Source organism: Silurus meridionalis, chromosome 20 (genome assembly GCF_014805685.1).
Source record: "Silurus meridionalis isolate SWU-2019-XX chromosome 20, ASM1480568v1, whole genome shotgun sequence".
NCBI classification, from domain to species: domain Eukaryota; kingdom Metazoa; phylum Chordata; class Actinopteri; order Siluriformes; family Siluridae; genus Silurus; species Silurus meridionalis.
This window is the reverse complement of record NC_060903.1, coordinates 3,745,147-3,766,250: the sequence shown is the minus strand read 5'-3', so window position 1 is coordinate 3,766,250 and position 21,104 is coordinate 3,745,147. Positions and strand designations below refer to the sequence as shown.

Here is a 21,104-nt window from a genome sequence, read left to right as displayed (position 1 = left end):
ATAAAAGTGTCCCCAGCCATCGAGCTAGCACAGCTTCTCACCACAAGCAGATGGGGTTCATTTAAACACTTGAATCGATTCAAATAAAGTTTTTAATTAATTAGATTAATGTGAAATGACTAGCCGATGAAAATCCTTAAATATGATTGTCGACGTCCAGTGAAAAAAAAATTCATTTTTGGAGGAAATACATTTAAATATCATATTTAAAATATAAATATTTGGAGGAATATTTGTTAAGCATTAGAACCAATTAAAAACAATGGAAATGACTTAAAATGGCACATCACAAGGCCAAATCGAATAGCGAATGGGTTAGGGTTAGGGTTAATTCATCCATTGCATGCAGTCGTTTTGTTCGGAATATATGGAAACAAATATTTAAAACTTTGGGAAAGTGCAAGTGGATTGCATTTATTTGGATTGATAAAAAAAAAATTTAAAATCACAAATATTGTCAACATGCAGTAGCTACTGAAAGCATAAAAGGCAAATCCTTAGTAAAATGTGTAAATTCTTTATTCAGGGTATAAAATCTAACAAGTTAGTGTTATTAAACAGAATAAAATCAGTATTATTTATATTATTATTTTTTATCCAGTAACATTGGCACATCCATCCCACAAGCGCGCGCACACACACGCACACACGCCCACCCGCAGCCTCCGCCTCGCTATCGTGGGCTCCAAGCGTCATATCCGATCATGCAGAAGTTTGTAGTTACAAGTGGGCGTGTGTGTATGTGTGTAAGAGTGAGTGTGTGCATGTGTGTGGGTGGGTTTAAAGTACATTAGAGACCCCTTTAACTTTTTGAAACTATTAGAAAGGCGAGGAGGAGAAACACGCATTGCGGGTAACACTTTCTGTTTTCTTCTATGTGCGCTGTGTAGTTTTCTTTTATTTCATTAATTTTAAGTATCCAAAACTTTATACAAGAACAAGTAAATATTGTCTCGAAATACTTTAACACAGCACCCATCTTTTATTCTTTGAAGCCCTACAAAGCTTTTTTATATATACAAGCTTCTTTAACTTTCACTCTTTTGAAAGCTTGTCATTGTAAAGCTTTTGCCTCATCTGTGTATGTACTTTCTAGAGTTTTATGTGATCATCAAAAACGACTAGAGACATTTCCAGAATTGTTCTGCAATGAAATCTGAACAATCTGAACCTTTGAATATATTAAGTCAGATCTAAAATGCATTGCTGCTCTTCAGCTGGACAGTCATGAACACCTTGTGTGGAATGTTGAATAGAAATCTTCTACTGCATGGGGTGCCAAAACCTTTTCACTACAGGAACCTTCAAGACCTGCTTATGATCTTTAGATGGATTTGTTATATAGCAACGTATGGCAAGTACGGATCAGAATTAGGCTATTAATTAGTGCAATGTGAGGCGTTTACTTCTTTATTCAATTTTTTATGATATACATTATATGATATGAAGATTATTTAGAAACAGTCTTTATTTGTGTCCAGCTGAATAGCAGGAACACCTACGTGACTTTTTTATAGAGTTTTTATACAGTGATCTACAAATGAAGCAGAATCCACTTCATACCTAACTGAATATTGGATGCAGGAGATTCTGGTATTTGAACTCAAAACCTTGTGGTTACTCAACAGGAGGTCTCTCAGCGCTTATTTATGACATTATAAATAATTTAGGTAGATCAGAAGTTAACTCAGAGATCAATCATTTGTAGCTTCGCAGTCTTCTATATAATACATAGTAAGAAAGTACACTACAATCAAGGCATAAAAAAACACTGAATTTGCTATGATGCTACACATTTTGCAATAAAATATGAAAATATGGATTATTTTTCATATACAAGTTATGAGTACTTTTCTTAAAATTCATGACTTTTGTGGGAAACTGTTGGATCGTAACACCCTCGAACATTTGCATGTTTCAATGTAGCTTTCTGATGTAAATGTGTTTTTTTTTAAGCGTATCTTTGTAAATGAATTGCAATATGAACATGCCTTTTATGGTAAAGATTTCATGGTGTAATAATGTGCATGTACATTTCAAGGTAAAAGATACTTGTTACTACTTTAGCACCAAGGAGTGGTATATTCCATCTTTTTTGAAATGTTGAGTAGTGCTTATATATTTACTGTATTAATTAGTGATCGTCTGAACATATATGAACACTGTGTTAGCATATCTTATAGAAGAAATATGTGAAATTATCAGGCATCTAAAACAGTTATTGTAGTAGGTCAGAACTAGTTTAAGGTCCTTTATCTGTATTGCAAAGAAGATAAACATTTGTGTCTCACTTTGTAATTCATTAAGTTGATGCACTGATTAAGAAACCATTTAACAGAGCACAGTAAACAATCAAATTAGCTCATAATGTGTTGCCACCTTTCAGGCCACACATCTAAATGCTTAGGGGATTACAGATATGTGTAAATATAAAAAAAAAATGTTCTCTACATGTCTGTCTGGAACCTTATTTCAAAAGATATGTCAAGGAGAAATTCAGAAATAGGTTTGCATAGCTCACATCGCTAACATTTTTGGGTCATCTACAGATAATAAGAATGACCCCAGTGTCACCCATGCACCTCTGAGCTTGAAGAATTTCTTGAAGAATGCAACAGAAATGCTGTATAGTAGTAGTTTGATTGACATTGCCGTTCCTGTCTGACAACGAAGGTTTTCTGATCACACCAGACTTTTTTTATTTACATAGACAGCATCTGTCTTTGCTTCACACAGTTCCCACACATGTGCATGCAACAACTAGCTGCTGGAATTGTGTAACTGTTCTCTAAGATTTTTATTTCCAGTGTTCAGTACTGCCGTAGTCAAACCTGAAGTTGAGATATATACGTTCCTCATATGTCTGTCTATACGTCAGTATGCATGGCTATACGAAGACTGAGGGTGGGGAGTTTGAGAGAGGAAGTATTTTTATTAGCGGGTTTCATGACTGGAGTAAGTTAGACCGATCTTTACACCAAGCCCTTGCCCTTTTTGCATTCCAATAAGAGAAGTAAGGCTCAGCTGGCCAAAAGCAACAGGCAAAGGATGGGAGAGGAGACAGAAAAACAAAGGCTAGAGAAGCAAAGAAGGCTGGATGAGGAGGTGATAAAGAGAAGGAAAGTACCTTAACAAATAAAATAGGATTTATAGAGTAAAAGAGCTGACTGCTTGAAGCACGATGTTTAGCAGCTTAGTGATTATAGATCTGTCTTTATAGCCAGATGGTTGTGTGCATAAATCTCACATGTGAAGCTTTCTAAAAAAGTTTAGTAATGTCCGAAGATAAGATAGAAAATTAAAACGCTGTTGTGCTCTTTTTTGGATTAGAGACCACAGGCTAAATAACAATTTTGAGATTTATATTGAGTGCATTAAAAAAATAAGATTATACATTAAAGATACATGTAGAATTAAACCAGTAGTTGCTCTGCTACTGCTAGTGCTATTTTTTTGACATTAGGGTTAAAGACATTTTTTACTTGGCCATGATTTCCTTTTAAGGCCTTTTACACATTATTCAGATGAAAAGCTATAACCAAATCTTTAACATTGGGAAAAACTATTTGGTGGGATTTTTGCAAAGCATTGTCCTTTTTTTGCTTTTCTGTGTAATAAATGTTTAAATGTACATTATATACAGATACATGAAGCACCATTAAAAAAAATCAGTATATATTAGTGGGCCATGTTTTCTGGGAATAGAAGAGACTAATGGGGGGTGATTATGGCAGTGTTCAGATTGTGGAAACAAACATCTGCTACAGGTAGCTGGTATTTATTTGTTCCATTTCTTATGAATAGTTTGGTGTAAGGTGATATTTGGTGTACTACAGCCTAGTAGATCTCACTATGAAACTGCTTAAGGAAAGCTTGCCTGGCAGCTGGACAGTGTGGCACAAAGAGGCATGTTTACTGCTAAATTACAAATATGTAATACAATGTGGGGAAAAGGGGAAGCAGATGAAAAAAGTTAATAGCATGCTGTGTGTTAACTGTAAGGCATCTTAAATGGTTTAATTTTGGCTTACTATTGAATATCGTAAAGATTAACTCTTTTTTTAAGATTTAATTAATTGTAGATTACAGTTGTTTTTGGGGGAAAGGTGGCCTCTCTTTTAATGTACCTACCCAAGCACGTTATATGATTTTTTTTCCACAAGCATACACTCTAACTCTATGATGTCTTAGTGAGGACATCTTTCTTCTGTGAATTTTCCAAGACAGGCATCATAGCCTGATTCATTAAATGAATCACAACCAAATTGCAAGAAAGGCCTGTAGTGGCGAAATTTCTTCACGTCATGTGTTACGTCATAACATTAACGTTAAAGTGTCAGATCTGGAAGTGGTCATAATAAGACATTGTGGAAGTTCAACACTTTATAGGTGCTGAACTCGTTGCCTGAAATGTCATGTAACTACCTGCACATGCTCATGAAAAAAATACAACATGCTATGGATGTTTAATATCTAATACCATATATATAACAATATACACAACATGAATTTAGAATAAATTAAAAAAAGGACACAAGTGTGTATCGCTATTACAGCATGTCTTTTTAACATGCCATTCTGGGTTTTATTTCAACAACTGAAACACTAGAAAGTTCGGTCTTTTTGTGGTTGTCCGGGGCCATCGTCTCGCGCTCCAGCAGCTGCACCAAAGCTTTTCGACTGGCTTCAGGCCAACAGCCGGCCCTCTTTTAGATCTGTGACAGATGATCAGCCATGAACCAGGGACAGATATTAACCCCTAATGCCACTGGATTATGGATCACAGAGCTCATGGATATTGTTTGTGCCATTAATGGCTTGTAAGTTTTTATCCCATGCGGGCTACAGAAAAGAACAAATAGAGTGAAAGGGACTTGGAGTGCAAACAGACGAAGCAGTTTAGAACTTTTTTCTTTTTTTTACCGGGATTGATAGACTTGGTTCGGTTCAAAGAACTGTTAGAAAGGTTTCTGTGGAGCCTCCCTTTCACTTTCTCCCATACCCACATTTTCTCCTCTCTGTATTCAGTTTAGCTTCTTTGTCACAGTCACAACATGATGAATGCCTCAGATTTATAGCATTGTCTCAGAGGGACAATTTGGACACTGCACTTTTTTAGCCGTGGTTTTCCCACATGCTCAGACTGAATACAGAATAGGCATGTACAAGATTGACGAATTCCCTCTTGATCAAATACACTACAGCTCATATGATATCATCAAGCCATCTATCGCATATATAAACCCAAACATAATGTAAAGTATGTATATCTGGTTGCTGAAACCAATAATATAGATAGTAGTATTGAAGGAGGGGCTTTTTACTTGACATTAAAGCACTGAGGGTGAAGGACCTTGCTCAAGGGGCCAAGTGTGCTAGCTTTGAGATACTGGGGCTTGAACCCCCAGCCTCACAGAGACTTGACCTTTGAGTTTACCTCATTACATTGGCTGGGAATCAAGCCCAGGTCAACTGCTTGGAAGGCAGCTCCACTATACCACCAACAGTACAATGAAATAAGCGGCTGAGTTTTTGGGTCAGTAGCTAAACCCAACTAATAGTTGATAAAATTTTATATTACATAGCTACAAAGCTAGCTAGCTTGATATTATAACTCCATTAATTAAAACAACTGAGGTACCCATTAACATTTAGTAATTTGTCTCTAAATATGTTATACAACTCTACAATAAACCCTACTGCAATATCTTAAAAACCTGTAGTAAAATTTATTAGCAGGGAAAATACCAAATAAGCTAGCATTCCACTGAGAGGCTATGGTAGGAGTAGCCAGCATATATAGTTAAAGAGATAATAACATTGATAAAATACAGTATTAACTTTTGTGATACACCAAGGATTAGACAAAACATATGAAGTACCAGAAAACCCTAAACGAAGTTCAGTTTGTAATACTGTTTACACACTGTAATATGCTTGACATGTTCACTAATCTCAAAACATTTGAGCCCAGAGGTTAAAAAAACAATGTGAAGTTGTTATTTAATGTTAAATAACATTAAATAAGCTAAAATGGGATTAACACTGCAGGAGCTAAACATTGCTGACACCTGCTAGCCAGCTTAACTTGAATAACCCTTAAAGGGGGATGCCAGGGTTTTGTCACTGTTATTAAAAAGCCTAACACTGCTAAACGCTAACACATTTTTAAACTACGTACTTTTTTATTCTATACAGTTCAATACAGAGTATTTTTAGATTAATTTCCTAAAACATCAAATAGTACAAAGTGTGGGATGGATATTTTTTTTTTATAGAATTAAAACAACAGTTTTACGCTATCTATCTATCTATCTATCTATCTATCTATCTATCTATCTATCTATCTATCTATCTATCTATCTATCTCTCTCTCTCTCTCTCTCTCTCTCTCTCTCTCTCTCTCTATATATATATATATATATATATATATATATATATATATATATATATATATGTGTATGTATATATCCCACATGGTGAGATGCTTTATGCTTACTAGCGGTTGACAGAGTTCAATTGTCTCTTTGGTAGAGCTCATAATTTTTTCGGTGTTTTTGGTGTTTCAAAGCCCAGTCTTAGCACTTGTCTCTCTCTTTTTTCAAGCAGAACATCTCTTCACTCTATTAGCACACCAACGCTTGTACACATGCCCGTTGCAACATACATACTGTAAAGTTTATACATTTCGGTATGTAAATTGCCCTGTTTTTGCTAAATTATGAACTGTAACTTGTTAAATGATTCACAAATTACAGTATACTACCTTATAATGATCACCATTGTTTAAGATTTCTGGGTAGTCTCGACTTTCTTTATCTCAACGATATTTTGAAGTTACGATGATGTCATTGTAACACGTTGTGTTACAGTATTGAGATTTTTTCAAATCTAACAGATTGGTGAACAAGATTTTTTTTGTTCTGATCAGAATTAGTGAAATGTGAAGGGTTTAATGCCGACTTGAATTCATTTCTCACAGCAGCGCATAGGTGCTCTAGAGGGCATGTGACTAACGGGCGAATCTCCGATCACATGCAGGGTTCAGAAGAAAGGAGTCTGAGGGGAATACTGCTCTTACGCTGCTGCGAATGGTATTTGTTAATTGCACTTAGGACATGGTCCAAGAAATCTGTTAAACAAAAAGTGCATAGAAATCCAAAAAAACCCTTGTTCTCACACATCCTCGCTCTCCCCTTTTCTCCCATAATTCAGTGCATCTGGGTAAGTGCGGTCATGGTCATAGGAGGGGCAGTGTAGGGAGTCAAAGGCATTCAACACTGCATTCCACAATCCACATAACACATGGATACCACACACACACACACACACACACACACCCTAAGAATGTGAAATCATAAGAATGGAAATGTGGATATGTGCCATACATGAAGTTTACATAATGAATGGTGATGATATCTGAACATGTATAAACACTACTGAAGCATTCATTTGCGGCAAGTGTGTGTGTGTGTGTGTGTGTGTGTGTGTGTGTGTGTGTGTGTGTGTGTGTGTCTGTGTGTCTGTGTGTATGGCAAAAGTGTATTTGGAATTTTATAGATAATTTGCGCTCGAAAGTACTCTGTGTTTTGGGAGGGCTATTGTAAGGAACACTATGCAGCGTACAGATTGTGGCAGAAAAAAAAAAGCACAAGAACAGCGATAAAGCTGTACAGATGAAGGGAAGGATATTCGGTGAGAGCTGGGAGTCACACATATGGTTTGTATTAACTCACAGCTAACCCCATTCTGATAGTGTGAGCTCTTCCAAGGCCATGAAAACATCATAAGGGCTGCAAGGCAGGCTTGTACTTTCACTGTAATACACCTCTGTGTGAGGTGAATCAGATATCTGCTGATGGTTTGGAGATAAACCGAGCAGCAATTTGAGGCTATTTGAGGTTGTGCTTGCAAATTCGGTAGAAAAAGCACCGTGTTAATGGAATGTGACGCATGAAATCAGGTTTATAGGTCTCGTAGAAAGGGCGATTATGATAATAATTGTGAAGGAACAACAGCGAGCATTGTGACTCGGTGGAGCCGAGGAACTAATGGTTTTGTTTTGCCTTCTCACACAAATACATTCAGATTCATTAAGGTCTGTTTGCATTAGGGGTTTTCTGTTTTAAAAATAAGTCTATACATTATTATCAAGCTTAGTGTAAAGTTTCTTTCTAAGTCATGGGTTTCCTCCAGGTTCTCTGGTTTTCTCCCATCTGCTAAAACATCCCAGTTTCTAATTTGCCCCTCATTTGTGAATAGTAGTTCATATGATGCCTTGAAATGGCCCAGGATGTACAGTATTTTAGGTTTTTAGTCAGTATTTGCAGGATTGGCTTCAGATCCACCTCAGTGCTGACCATAAAGTGGTGATTGAAGATGAATGAATGAATGAGCAACTATGGAGTCCCTTTGTTTCTTTTCAGTGAGCAAGTTTGTAATATTAATATTAATAAATTTTCCAAAGCCAGATTTCAAAACGCTATACACACCAATCCTTGAAAAACACCAAAAAATTGTCTCAATTCTGTTTCAGAATGTCAGGAACCAGGATGTCAGTCAGAGATGGGTCAACCGTTGGCCGCTTTCACTCCGCTGCCGAAAGCAACGGACAAGCAATCCCAGAAACGGAGGTGGTTTCTAAGGAAACAAAGCAGGAAGGAGGATGTCGTCGTTGGTTACGGAAAGCTTGCCCCTGTTGCTGTCGCCGGCAAAGCAGCTCCTATTATTTAACAAATGAAGCAGACACTGTGGTCAAGGATGAAGAGAAACCAATACCCTGCCCCGAGCTTCAACCTCACACAGAAGACAATGAGCTGGAGGGTAAGACGGCTAATTCAGATCTTTTGCTAATCACTGCTAACACAATAGTTCCATAGTCTGCAACCAATAATTATTTCATTAGAGATTATCAGTTTTATGGATTTGACATTTAAAGACATAAACTTGTGAAGAATCTCACTGCTTAGACAAGCTCAGCATGAGAGCTTTTACTTTCTAGTACCATTTTACCAGACTCTTGTATATTCTCACAGACTTCTCTCTGGTCGTACGCTCCATGGACCTGCTCAGCTCAAAGACTGGCCCGAATCGTAAGGAGCACCACACCGAGCAGTACCATAGCGATGAGCTCATCATTCGCCGAGGCCAGAACTTTCAGATTATGCTCGACCTCTCCCGTCCTTTCAACATCAACATGGACAAGCTGCATCTGGAGCTCAAGACCGGTCAGTGTGAGGTGTTAAATGCTTTCACAACAGATAATGCCGTAACACCCACATACTGAATGGCTGACTTCATTCCGGGAGTGGTGACCAAAGGTCAAAAGAAGTTACTGGGTGCGAGTATGTGTTTGGAATTATTTTTCAAGGGTTCCTGCTAAAACAATCATAAAACCGTACATAGATTTAAACATGTTAGATGTGAGTGGAGTTTGGGATGTCACAAAATAAGCTGAAGCTGATCACAAAATGATAAGAAGAAACTTCAATCTAGTAAACTTTTAGCTAACTCACAGAAAAAGTAAACAAAACCACAGTAGTGAAAAACAAGGAAGCATTTATCTTAGTTACTTAAATTAAGGACCCTTTTTTTTAGGAATCAGCACTTTTTCAGAGTAGTTTCATTTTGAGAGACTTTTACTTCCCTTTACTTTACAAATATTAATGTGTAATAACTGTATAGTTTAAGACATTTAAGAAAAAATATCTGTTCATCTATACTTTAAAGTGAATTCATAAATTCTGTAGGTTTAACCTTTTTCAAGAGCACAAGCATCACACCATCATTCTGGTGAGAGTTTTTAATGTGTGTCTGTAACAATAGGAAACCCTGTAGTGAAACATGAATTGTATAAATGATCAAAACATAATTTTCATATTTTTTTTGTCTACAAAGTACAATAGTGAAAGGAGCTCTTTTTAACTTTACTTTAGCAGAAATATATAGTCAACTTTGTCCACAACTATGTCCAAAACTTTGACTTGGCTTCTGATTTGAGCAAAATGCCAATATTGAAGAGTCATTATATTTAATTGTTCATTTGGGCCATTTACATTTGCAGCATGAGGCAAAAACACTTATTCAGAGCAACTTACAGTTGATCTCATTATTGCAGCTGAGCTGTCAGATGGGTTACGGACCTTGTTCAAGGTCCCAACAGTGGCAACTTGGTTGTGCTGAGATTTTAATTCACAACATCAAGTCTAATTTCTTAAAGCAGTGGTCCCCAACCTATTTTGCACCATGGATCAGTTTCATGGAAGACAATTTTTCCATGGAACAGAGGGGCGGTGTGGGGATTGGGGATCATTAAATTATCAAATAACTTTTATAATACACTAATATGATGTATTTATCATTTTGTTATATTAATTTTAATATTAATTATTACCTATACAATGAAAATGTAACTGAGCTCATCATTATGCAGAATCAGTAAAAGCTCAATTTATTGATACATAGGGAAAAGAAAACTGTGACTGAAAAAACTGTGGGAAATTGGTTTAGGTAAAAATAGAAATGGAAATCTTTAAAAAAAAAAAAACACCCTGCAGACAGCAAAAGTCAATATGTAAATAAAAAAGGTTTCTTCTGTGCAGCTTGGTACTAGATGAGCCACAATCCAGTAGTTGGGAACCCCTGCTTTGAAGTAAAAGCGAATCAATGGTAGACACCTCCTGGTATTCAATCACTGATAAGGACCTGATAAGATCATGCTTTGAATAAGCTGTCATCCTATTACCTGATAAACTCGGATGTTTTATGAATGATAAGCTGATACACTTTATTATAAGGCAGACTAAAAGAAAATCCAACAAAAGATAAAGAAAGATATTGTTCTGTAAAATTCTTATATGTGCAGTCAATATATTGGGCTACATTTCATTACATTGTGTCATTTCCCATTTGGTTTGATTTACATTACACAATGAATGACCAAACTGGATTTCTCTCAAACTTCTGGCGTACTCAGCTTGTAATGAAATAAGAGGTTACAACTAAATTCCCTTGAAATTTACACATAGGCCTACAATATGATAAGTACAAGTAATAAAAAGCTCTGTTTTAAATGAAAGGAAGTTAATATTTATTTTGAGGTTGCTGATTTAATGAATGTTGAAACCTAAGAATAATGTTTCTTTCCATGAGGGTGGGACAGGAAGGGTGCAGAACTCATGATAACACCTCACTGCAATTGTGTGAATTTTTTTGCTACTATCTCACACATACTTTTAAACACCGGCTCGCATGTCCATGTGAGCTTGAGAAATGAATCAAACTTGCAAGCGGACTTATCTTTACACCAGGCTCATAAAAGAAAAGGTGATATATTTGTGTTAAAATAAATAAACCGCTCACTTCAAGGTTAATTGAACTGTAGGCTCAATAACACTCTGTAACTGCAAAATTTAAGAGATTAAAGTTTCAAAAAAACATGTCTACCAACTTCAACACACTATTTTTCCTTTAAAGGCCTGCTGCCACTGGTGTCTAAGGGCACGCACATCATCATTCCGGTCGTCGAAGAGCTGCAGGACCGGTGCTGGGAAGCGAAAATTGTGGAGCAGAATGCCAATCGTATCAAGCTCTTGATCAACTCGCCCCCTAATGCTGTCATTGGAAAATATGAGATTACAGTCAAGACCCAGAGTACAGGAAGCGAATCGGTTAAAACGCATGACTCTGAGAAAGACATCTACATTCTCTTCAACCCCTGGTGTGAAGGTAAGAAATGCAAAGAAAAAAACTAACTATATTTTCCTTACAGAAATAGTTCACCTGGTTACTCATGTGACTAAGTGCAAGAATAAATAAAATGTGTAAATTGAAAAGTGTTCAAATGGTGTAAGAACAAAGATATATGAAAGAAGACTTTCCCATGGTGAAAAACCCCACTGGCTGTTAGAAAGCACTGAGAATATTGACTCCGACAATTAAAAGCTGAATAATGTTTTCATACAGCAAGCAAATCAATAATTACATTTTATTGTAGTCATTTATTGGTCCTGAATTGGTTTATAATACTCTACTGAATAAATTGGTTTATAATACTTGACCGATATCCCATTGTTCTCAGGTGTTAATGTTTAGCAATAGATTAAATAAAAAAGGACAAGAGTAACCATGAATAACTATACATCATTATAAAGGTCTAAGCCTCAAGCAGAGATTTTAGATCACTGTTTTTTCAATGGAAAACAAATCTTCTTCTTCTTCTTCTTCTTCTTCTTCTTCTTCTTCTTTCGGCTTCTCTCATTAGTCATCGCCACAGTGGATCATCCGTCTCCATACTACTCTGTTCTTTACATCTGCCTCTTTCAAACCAACTACCTGCATGTCTTCCCTCACCACATCCATTAACCTCCTCCTTGGTCTTCCTCTTTTCCTTCTTTCTGCTGGTTCCAACCTCAGCATTCCTTTACCGATATACCCCATGTCCCTCCTCTGCACATGTCCAAACCATCTCAATCGCGCCTCCCTCAACTTGTCTCCAAAACGTTCTTCATGTCCAAACCAAATTTTTGCCATTTAATAAGTTCCTGAATTGGTTTATAATACTTAAATTGTACACGAGGAGTGATCTGGTGCTATAGAAACGACAATATATTTCCTGGGCATTTGTAACATTAGCGTTAATGACCATGTGATTTTAAACTGAGAATGCTACAGACACATATCACATGTCAGAAGCTTTGTACTTGCCTGGTGTGTTTGATTGCCAGCCAGGTTTTTTTGCCTTTAAGGAATCGCATGTGCTTTTTATTTGTTTTGCTTTTCCTCTAAAGCGAAGGCATGCCAGGCCAAGGCCAGCTCAAATCTTCACTCTCCAAAGTTTTTCTTCAACTCCTCTCCTATCTATTTCATGTCCTTGTTTGTGTCTCCTTCACAACCTTCTCTGAATACAGCTTATTCCCTCTCTTTCTTTTCCATATTCCTTTCCTTCTAGCACTTTTTTTCCAGCTTGTCTATAGACCTGTACATGCTTACTCATCTCAAATCTTGATCTGTCCTTCAACTATTCCTCCACTGCCCTCCTTTTACATTCCTCTGAAAATCATGCCCACATGTTAATAAAAAAGAAAGCAGCCCATGTTCTGCTCAATGTGGTCTCTGTGTGTGGAACAGAAACACCGGAAAGCACAGCATCCAACCTCACTTTGATAATGTCATACAATGAAAGGGTTTCTCACTGCAATCTCAGTGAAATTAGCCAGACATTGTGTATTCTTCAAAAAATCTACAGTTCTATCTCTTCCTCTGTGTGCTTTTTGTCTTTCAGGGGACACGGTGTATATGGATGACGATGCAGAGAAAAAGGAGTACGTCTTGAATGACACTGGGAAAATTTACTACGGCACTGAGATGCAGATCGGCGCTCGCACGTGGAACTTTGGACAGGTGCAATGAGGAGAGAAAAGCTCATAGAACTTTTGGCTTCATGAAGGCCATTAACTCTTAGACTTCCATTTTCCATTTTCATCGTAACTACATAACTAGCTAGCTAAAGTTGGCAGAAAAACTTCTATGAGTAAAAGTGAAAATCCTCTCAGAAATTCGAGCTATTTTCCATAACTTATTTAACAGTTCAGATTAGCCCATCTTAGCTAACTAGCTTGTTCTAACAGTGACAATGGTTCAAATATAACTTTCAAATTTTTATTTAACACTCTCATACTAACTAAACTAATGTTTCCCTATGGACTTTATGAAGATTACAAAAATAAGCAAAAAATCCTCTCAGAAATTCTAGCCTAGCTCACTTTTGTAGTGGAGCTACAGGGCTAATCAAGGATGACTGCATGTATGCTAGCATTGGGGTACACATTGTGTTTGATTATAAACCCACCATCCCTTTCATTGGAGGATAATAAAGACCTAAAATATATACATGTATACAGTTTCATGGACTATTAAAGCCATTTCTTATTAAATGAGAGGGGGAGTAAGATGTAAACAATAAAACAACTAAGTATAGTGAAGCAAATCAGTTCACTCATTTTATTAGTTTAAACAATTATCTTAAGGCTCATGGTGATATAACTTCTTAGTGAGAATTTTGTATACAAGAATAGAGTCTACTACACATGTAGTGTCTTTTAATACTGAGCAGCATTTTTATATTTCTAGGTTTTGTACCAATCTTGTGTGTCTTTGTTTTTCTCAGTTTCAAGAAGGGGTTCTGGAGGCCTGTTTGTATGTGCTGGAGAAAAGTGATGCTCCTTCATCAGGTCGTGGAGATCCAGTGAACGTGGTGCGAGTCATATCCGCTATGGTGAGTGAAATTGAAGCAACATTTTTTAAATAATGTACTAGGTTTATGAAATGTGTGGTTCTGGAAAGTGTTCTTATGTAGGGTTTTTTATATTTTGTTTGCATTTTAGTTTATTTACAGTTCTTAGTCGATTTTCTAAATTGTATTAAATCTACCTTCGGGGCTAGAAAGAAATCAGCCCTGGTTTCATTCTTCATGCCAGTGAAGCTGTACGATCCAAAATAATCCCCTTTAAGACATTTGTTGCAGCAAATAAACTGATGTAGATGGCAAAAATGAATCCCTATCTGATGTCTTTGTACATTTTAAAATGAACAATAAAACATTATTGCAGACTTCTCTTCATATATTGTTGACACACAAACCTTCGGAAATAACTGACTGCTGAGTAAATACTAGACATTAATTAAAAACAATATTTGCAACGCATGAAATATATCATTCATGTACAACCTATTTTTTCATATCCTAAACCCAAAAATCAAAACAGTCTTTGACAGCAATCTTCCACATGGGATAACAGTTTTATTTTTAGTGTATCCCATAAACCCTTTCGCATGCAACACTCCTGGCTTGGAGATGCTATTTTCATCCCTTGCACTCCAGATCAATGCCCCAGATGACTGTGGTGTTCTGGAAGGAAACTGGTCCGGGAATTATGAGGGTGGGACACCTCCTACAGCATGGAGTGGCAGCGTGGACATTCTCAAGAAGTATCACAAGGATGAAGGAACTCCTGTCAAATACGGCCAATGCTGGGTCTTCTCCGGGGTCACCACCACAGGTATGTGCGTGGATATGCAGGGGTTTCAACACTGCTGTGTTAGGATATTCATAGTTGCCACTGGCTAATAGAATCATTTCCCTGAATCCAGGACCCTGCTGTCAGTCTGTCCCAAAAATACCCTGACCGCATTCTTGGCAGTCCTTCCCAATGTGGCCCTGACTCATGAGTTACATAGGCGTGTGTCCTTGTTTTTCTCACGCCAGCTAAAGCCTGATTAACCCAACAACATCCGAAATATTTCATTACCTGATTAACACGTGTTATAAAAACCCATTGAGATGGTGAAATTATGACAGTTTGTGTTATTTCTAGTTCTGAAAGTGACAAGATTTCCTTAACTTTGTTACTCTTTTGAATGTATCCTGACCGTAATCCCCCAAATTGAAATAAAGGTAGAAACATGCATTTGAAAATTTAATTATAGAGAATTATAGACATTTTTTATGCTGGTATTTGATTACAGTCTGTTAGACGATTATATGTTAGATAGGTACTATATATAGTACTATATATTAGACTGTGTCAGATTTGGTATGGCATTTTATTTGCCCAGATAGTGTGACGTTAACTACGAAACAGCATCGGTCTATTTTTACCGCTGTGGTAAAATAGGCTCCTTACCTGAAAATAAATATGTTTAGATTACAAAGTAAATATAACATTTACACATTGTTTTGTGACATCTAACTTTCACAAGGTAGGCAGAAACCCCATAAATTTGCTATAATTCTAGTAATATTCAACAAGCTGTGGCCTGTCACATAAATTAACTCAGGATGTCTCTATTTCAGTTCTGAGGTGTCTCGGTATCCCAACTCGAAGCGTAACAAATTTCCAGTCTGCCCATGACACCGATGTCTCCCTGACCACTGATGTGTTTTTTGACGAGAATATGGAGCCAATTAACAAACTCAACCGAGATTCTGTGTGGTGAGTGTGACTATTCACACAGATACAAATGACCAGAACACTCAGTGTATTTCAGCTGGATTTCAGCTCATTGTACATATTACATTATGTTAATTTGTTGACACCGTCTTAAAGAAAATAAAGAAATTTTACAAAATCAAGAATCCGTATAAATCAGTATAGATTTGTAGATAAATATAGTATAGATAAAGGCACTCACTCATTTTATAATCTTAACACTATTATTGACATGATATGATGTACAGTAATAATTGCATATTATCCAAAATAATTACAGTTTTACAATTGTAATGAAATTTGTTATATTGCTAGCATTATAATACAATCCTTGGAGTCTCACTCTGGCTTTAGATTTATCTGCTATGATCCATATCATAAAGGTTTTGCATAAAAGCTTAAGATTCCTTGATAAACACTTTCCCTTAATTTTCTTTCCCCTTTTCAGGAACTTTCACGTGTGGAACGACTGCTGGATGGCTCGTCTTGATTTGCCACCCGGTATGGGCGGTTGGCAGGCTGTAGACTCGACCCCACAGGAAACCAGTCAGGGGACGTTCCGATGTGGCCCCGCCTCCATCGCGGCCATTCGCACAGGCCAGGTCTACCTGAGGCACGACACGCCTTTTGTCTTTGCTGAGGTGAGTTTAAGAAGGAAAATAACCAATGGTGTCATGGATGTTGTAGTTGTGCATCCAGATTCTTCATATTATCAATACCAACACCAAGAAACTTAATTGGTGTCATGTGAATAGACTGTTCATGCAGATATAATGTAGAACATGATCAGACATGTAGACAAATGGCTTTTTTTTAAAAGGTCAAGGCCAGTTTAATCACATCATATCACACACATTAACATGCACCCTGTTATTTCAGGTGAACAGCGATAAGATCTACTGGCAGAGGAATGTGGATAATACTTTCTCTCAGATTCACATAGAGAAGAATGCTGTGGGACACTGCATTAGCACCAAGGCTGTGGGCTCTGACAATCGCAGTGACATCACACACCTGTACAAGCATCCTGAAGGTCAGAACACACAGACAATACATTGTGTCCACTCTAAATAACATCCATCTATCAGTTTAATGCTAGTAAGCTTTCTTAATTTACCAAACCTGTTTCCAGGCCATTAGTTGGTTGAGAAACTCTTAACAAGAGAAACAGTGAGTACAGAAAATGTCCTACTAATGTTATTGCATATGGAGATTAATAAATGAGAGTCAGAGACATGAATAAGAATACGCCTGGAGACATGAATAAGTCAGGAAGATGCATCAGTCTCTATAGTCTGATTCGGGGCAGAACAGCAGAAAACCTTTGCGATGTTGTTGTGTGTTTATGTTGATGGGGTGGATTTGTTAAAGCAACACGATTCCTCACATGCACCATCACGTTCACAGTTCATAACTTTTCACCTAGCTTTCGCCTGCAGCTCCATTTCCATTCTTCACCTGCCTAAACCGCAACAAAACAGTCCACTATACTACTCATTATTTAGAAATAGATTTATTATTCAACATCATGATTCAGGTGATCTCCTCAGATTTTATGAATCAGAAGGGGATTAACTGGAATGAACCCATGCTGGAACAGCCATAGAGAGCTAAATCTGATATTTTGATATGGATCCGAAATTCCGGTTTTGGTAAATGTGAAGTGAATAACACTGATTATCTTGTTTCAACAGCACTTGTCATTAAAACTTAAAACTACCTGATCCAAGCAAAAGGGTTGGAATACGAGTAGGGCCAAGGTTTAAAAAACGTAAGCTCATTGCCGATGTTGTGGCAAAGAGCGAAGAGGATACTGAAGAAGATTAAACTGACACGATCACAAATCAGTATTAATCGTAATTTCCCATCTCCTTTTCCAGGCTCTGAAGAAGAGCGCATCGCTGTAGAGACGGCCTGCCGCTATGGCACCAAGCCAGACATTTACGCGGTAGCAGCAGCCAATGACGTGTGTATGGAGGTCCATGTGGAAGGTGAGGGGCCACGCATGGGTTTTGACGCCCACCTTAAGATCGTTTTGAAGAACCAGAGCGAACATCCACGCAGGACCACACTGCACAGCCAGGTAGCCGTGATGTACTACACGGGCGTATTGAAGAGCACAGTGAAAAGTGAGAAGATTCCTGTGCAACTCAGTCCCAATGAAGGTGAGCTGAAGAGAAAACATGCACAAGCTTGCGAATAAACGACTAGAGATCTATTTAAAGACAGTATTACTTTATTAACTTTAAAGACGTAGTCACTTCGAGTAGGTCCTGGACAGAGGAATGTGACAGATAAGTGTTTTGGCACAATATTAAATTGCAGTTGATTATTTTCCAAGAAACAGCATCACCTGGTGCGCTTTATTTCACTTATACCACAGCAGAAAATGCCAGAAAATTCAAGACGATCATTCAATGATCTATGACACACTTTTATATCTTTTTATAGTTCCAATTAATGTTCAAGAATGGCTACAAAGCAAACTATTTCCTGTTTTTACTTAGAGTTTGTTTTGTCAACTCCTGTGTAAACAGTTGCTCCATTACTCTCTTTTTTTTTCTCGTAAAGACAAATTAAAACTGGGAAAACTCCTCTGTCCTGGAGACTTTTCCCATGGTAGAAAATGACTACACTTGAGACTCTTCTATAAACATCATGATTAGACGTTTTTCTTTGTTAGCTGGGATTTAGCTGTTACTACAGAAACAATAATGTAAAACAACAACACCTGTGGTTTGAATTAAAGCCGTCAAGTCTGTTGTTATAGAAAATCAATTATAGCCCTATGAACGATTACATTTGTTGAGTTTGTTGTTAATTTTTCCATCAGAAAAAGTGGTAGACTGGGTGCTGCCCTACAATCTTTATCAGGACCAGTTGGTGGACCAGGCGGCGCTGATGCTCACTCTATCTGGTCGAGTTAATGAAACCAAGCAGGTGCTGGCTTCTCAGACCAGCTTCAGGCTTCGCACTCCAGACATCCACATTGAGGTAAGAAACAGAGCCTAATACCGCCTGATTAAAGTGTAAAGTTAAAATAGTTTTACTTAATGTAAAGAAAATCATTACAATATTCATTTGTATTTTGGGCTTGTTTGTGTTTTTGCAGCCTCTCGGAGAGACCCATGTAGGGAAAGAGGCCTCGGCCAAGCTGACATTCACCAACCCGTTACCGTGCACACTGCGTAATGTAGTACTGCGAGTGGAAGGTCTTGGACTTAGGAACCTCCATCCCATCAAAGTGGGGTAAGAAACAAAGATGCTGGAGGAAATGTCCTTAATTATTTGCATTTGGTGACACAAAGCTCCACCAGTGCAATTGAAATAGGTTTAGAGTTTAGGGTTCTATATTACAGTATACACTCTGGGGAGAAATGTTTTTATACACCTTACACAAGATTGGTATGTGCAATTTAAACACATTTAGTCCCCTTTTGCTCTTATAATTTCATCCACTCTTCTGGGAAGATGCTCCACTAGATTTCGGAGTGTGTTTATGGATATTTGTGATCATCAGCCACAAGGGTGTTACGAAAGGCAGGTAGTAATGTAGGTGAGGTGAGCAGACCTGGGGTGCAGTCAGTGTTCACATTCATCCCAAAGGAGTTCAGTAGGGATGAGATCAGAGCTCTATAGCAGGCCACTCAAGATCTTTCTCTCCAAAGCATGTAAACCAGATCTTCAAGCTCACTTTGTGTACAGGGGCATTGCAATGCCGGAACAGGTTCGGGTTTCCAAGTTCAAGCGAATGCAAAATTTTATTATAGCCCATCTACAGATGTCCGGTACAATTGAATGCCTCCAGTTTTGTGGTAACAGTTTGGAAAAAAAACACATATAGCAGGAAAGGTCAGGTGTCCCAATACTTTTGGAAATATAGTGTCTATAAAGCATATTTAACCCATGTAAAGCATATCTTCATAGACCTGGCTTTGTAAACAGGGGCACTGTCATGCTGGAACAACTAGTTCAAGTGAAGGGGTAATTTTATTCTACTGCTTCCAAAGACTTGACTTAAAAGATCAGGAGTCCCAATCATTTTTCATTATAGTGTACACCGTATGGATTTTTACAAACCTAAGATGTTTAAATTGTGTTTTTGATATGAATGTAAATGGATAATTATTACTATCGCCCCAGTGTTTATAATAAAAAAATATCAGTTGTATTGATCATGAGCTTATATTATATATGATCTCCACAGCGATGTGAGTAAACATGCCACAGTGACAGTGACGGAGAACTTCATCCCCACTTTGGCTGGGACGAGGAAGCTGGTGGCTTCTCTGGACTGTAAACAGCTCTCACAGGTGCATGGCGTCGCCGACATCATCGTCAACTAGTGAATGCATCGTCTTTATTGTACACTTTAGTTTTAACACTTAACATATACGTCCATTCGTACTACTTGTAAAAAAACAAAACAAATTTGAGCCTAATACTTGATCAGATATGTTTATAATTTTTTTACTATCAGTTACTAAGTCGTTTTAGAGTAGTAATGAGGCGTTGCTGCTTCTGACCATTCATTTTAGATTAATACTCTGATCTCCTATATCTATGAAGAACTTGGTATTTTTTTTTTAACCTTAAAGACAATGAAATAATTACAGAGTTAAATGATTATGGGTTTATACTGTAGCATAGACACTGTCATTAGATATTTATATATAAAAGTTCTATCTCTAACATTATTTAAGTGCATTGTTTACGGAAATAGAACAGAAATCTGGGATTAATGTAATCAATATTAATGAAGACTCGTCTAATGAATACATTTGCATATATTTTTTCAACTTTTTACTATAGATTTAACCAATTAGCATAACTCTAATATAACAATTTATCTACATGCACTTTTTTTTTCAAACGAATGTTCTATTTTATTGTTAATAAATTGACTTATACTACAATGTTGTTGAGTTCTTGATTCCGATTGGTCAGAAAGTGTCCATTCATGATCCGTCACGGCATAGAAAGCAGGTTTAAGAAGCCCGATTATAAATCAATTTAAGAAAAGATTATTAGACAAAGAAAGAATTATTGATGACATTATGAAGCGTTTATTTAATGCTTATAAAAGGTGTCTCAAATGATGTAAATTTTCCAACA

General features: G+C 37.2%; 1 protein-coding gene across 2 annotated transcripts; it reads left to right on the top strand.

Annotated features, from left to right (window-relative positions):
• Positions 1-697: 697 nt before the first annotated feature.
• Positions 698-20,905, top strand: tgm1l1 (transglutaminase 1 like 1). Of its 2 annotated transcripts, none has more exons than XM_046876383.1 (14): positions 698-853; positions 8,537-8,823; positions 9,036-9,227; positions 11,476-11,727; positions 13,283-13,401; positions 14,168-14,275; positions 14,882-15,059; positions 15,854-15,992; positions 16,438-16,630; positions 16,869-17,022; positions 17,870-18,154; positions 18,823-18,983; positions 19,102-19,238; positions 20,197-20,905. In XM_046876383.1, exons 2-14 carry the CDS (start codon positions 8,538-8,540, stop codon positions 20,333-20,335), a joined length of 2,343 nt encoding a protein of 780 aa, XP_046732339.1. In that variant the 5' UTR covers positions 698-853; position 8,537; the 3' UTR covers positions 20,336-20,905. The 2 variants fall into 2 exon arrangements, with proteins under 2 accessions (XP_046732339.1, XP_046732338.1); XM_046876382.1 differs by lacking the exon at positions 698-853 and adding an exon at positions 7,516-8,425.
• Positions 20,906-21,104: the final 199 nt, after the last annotated feature.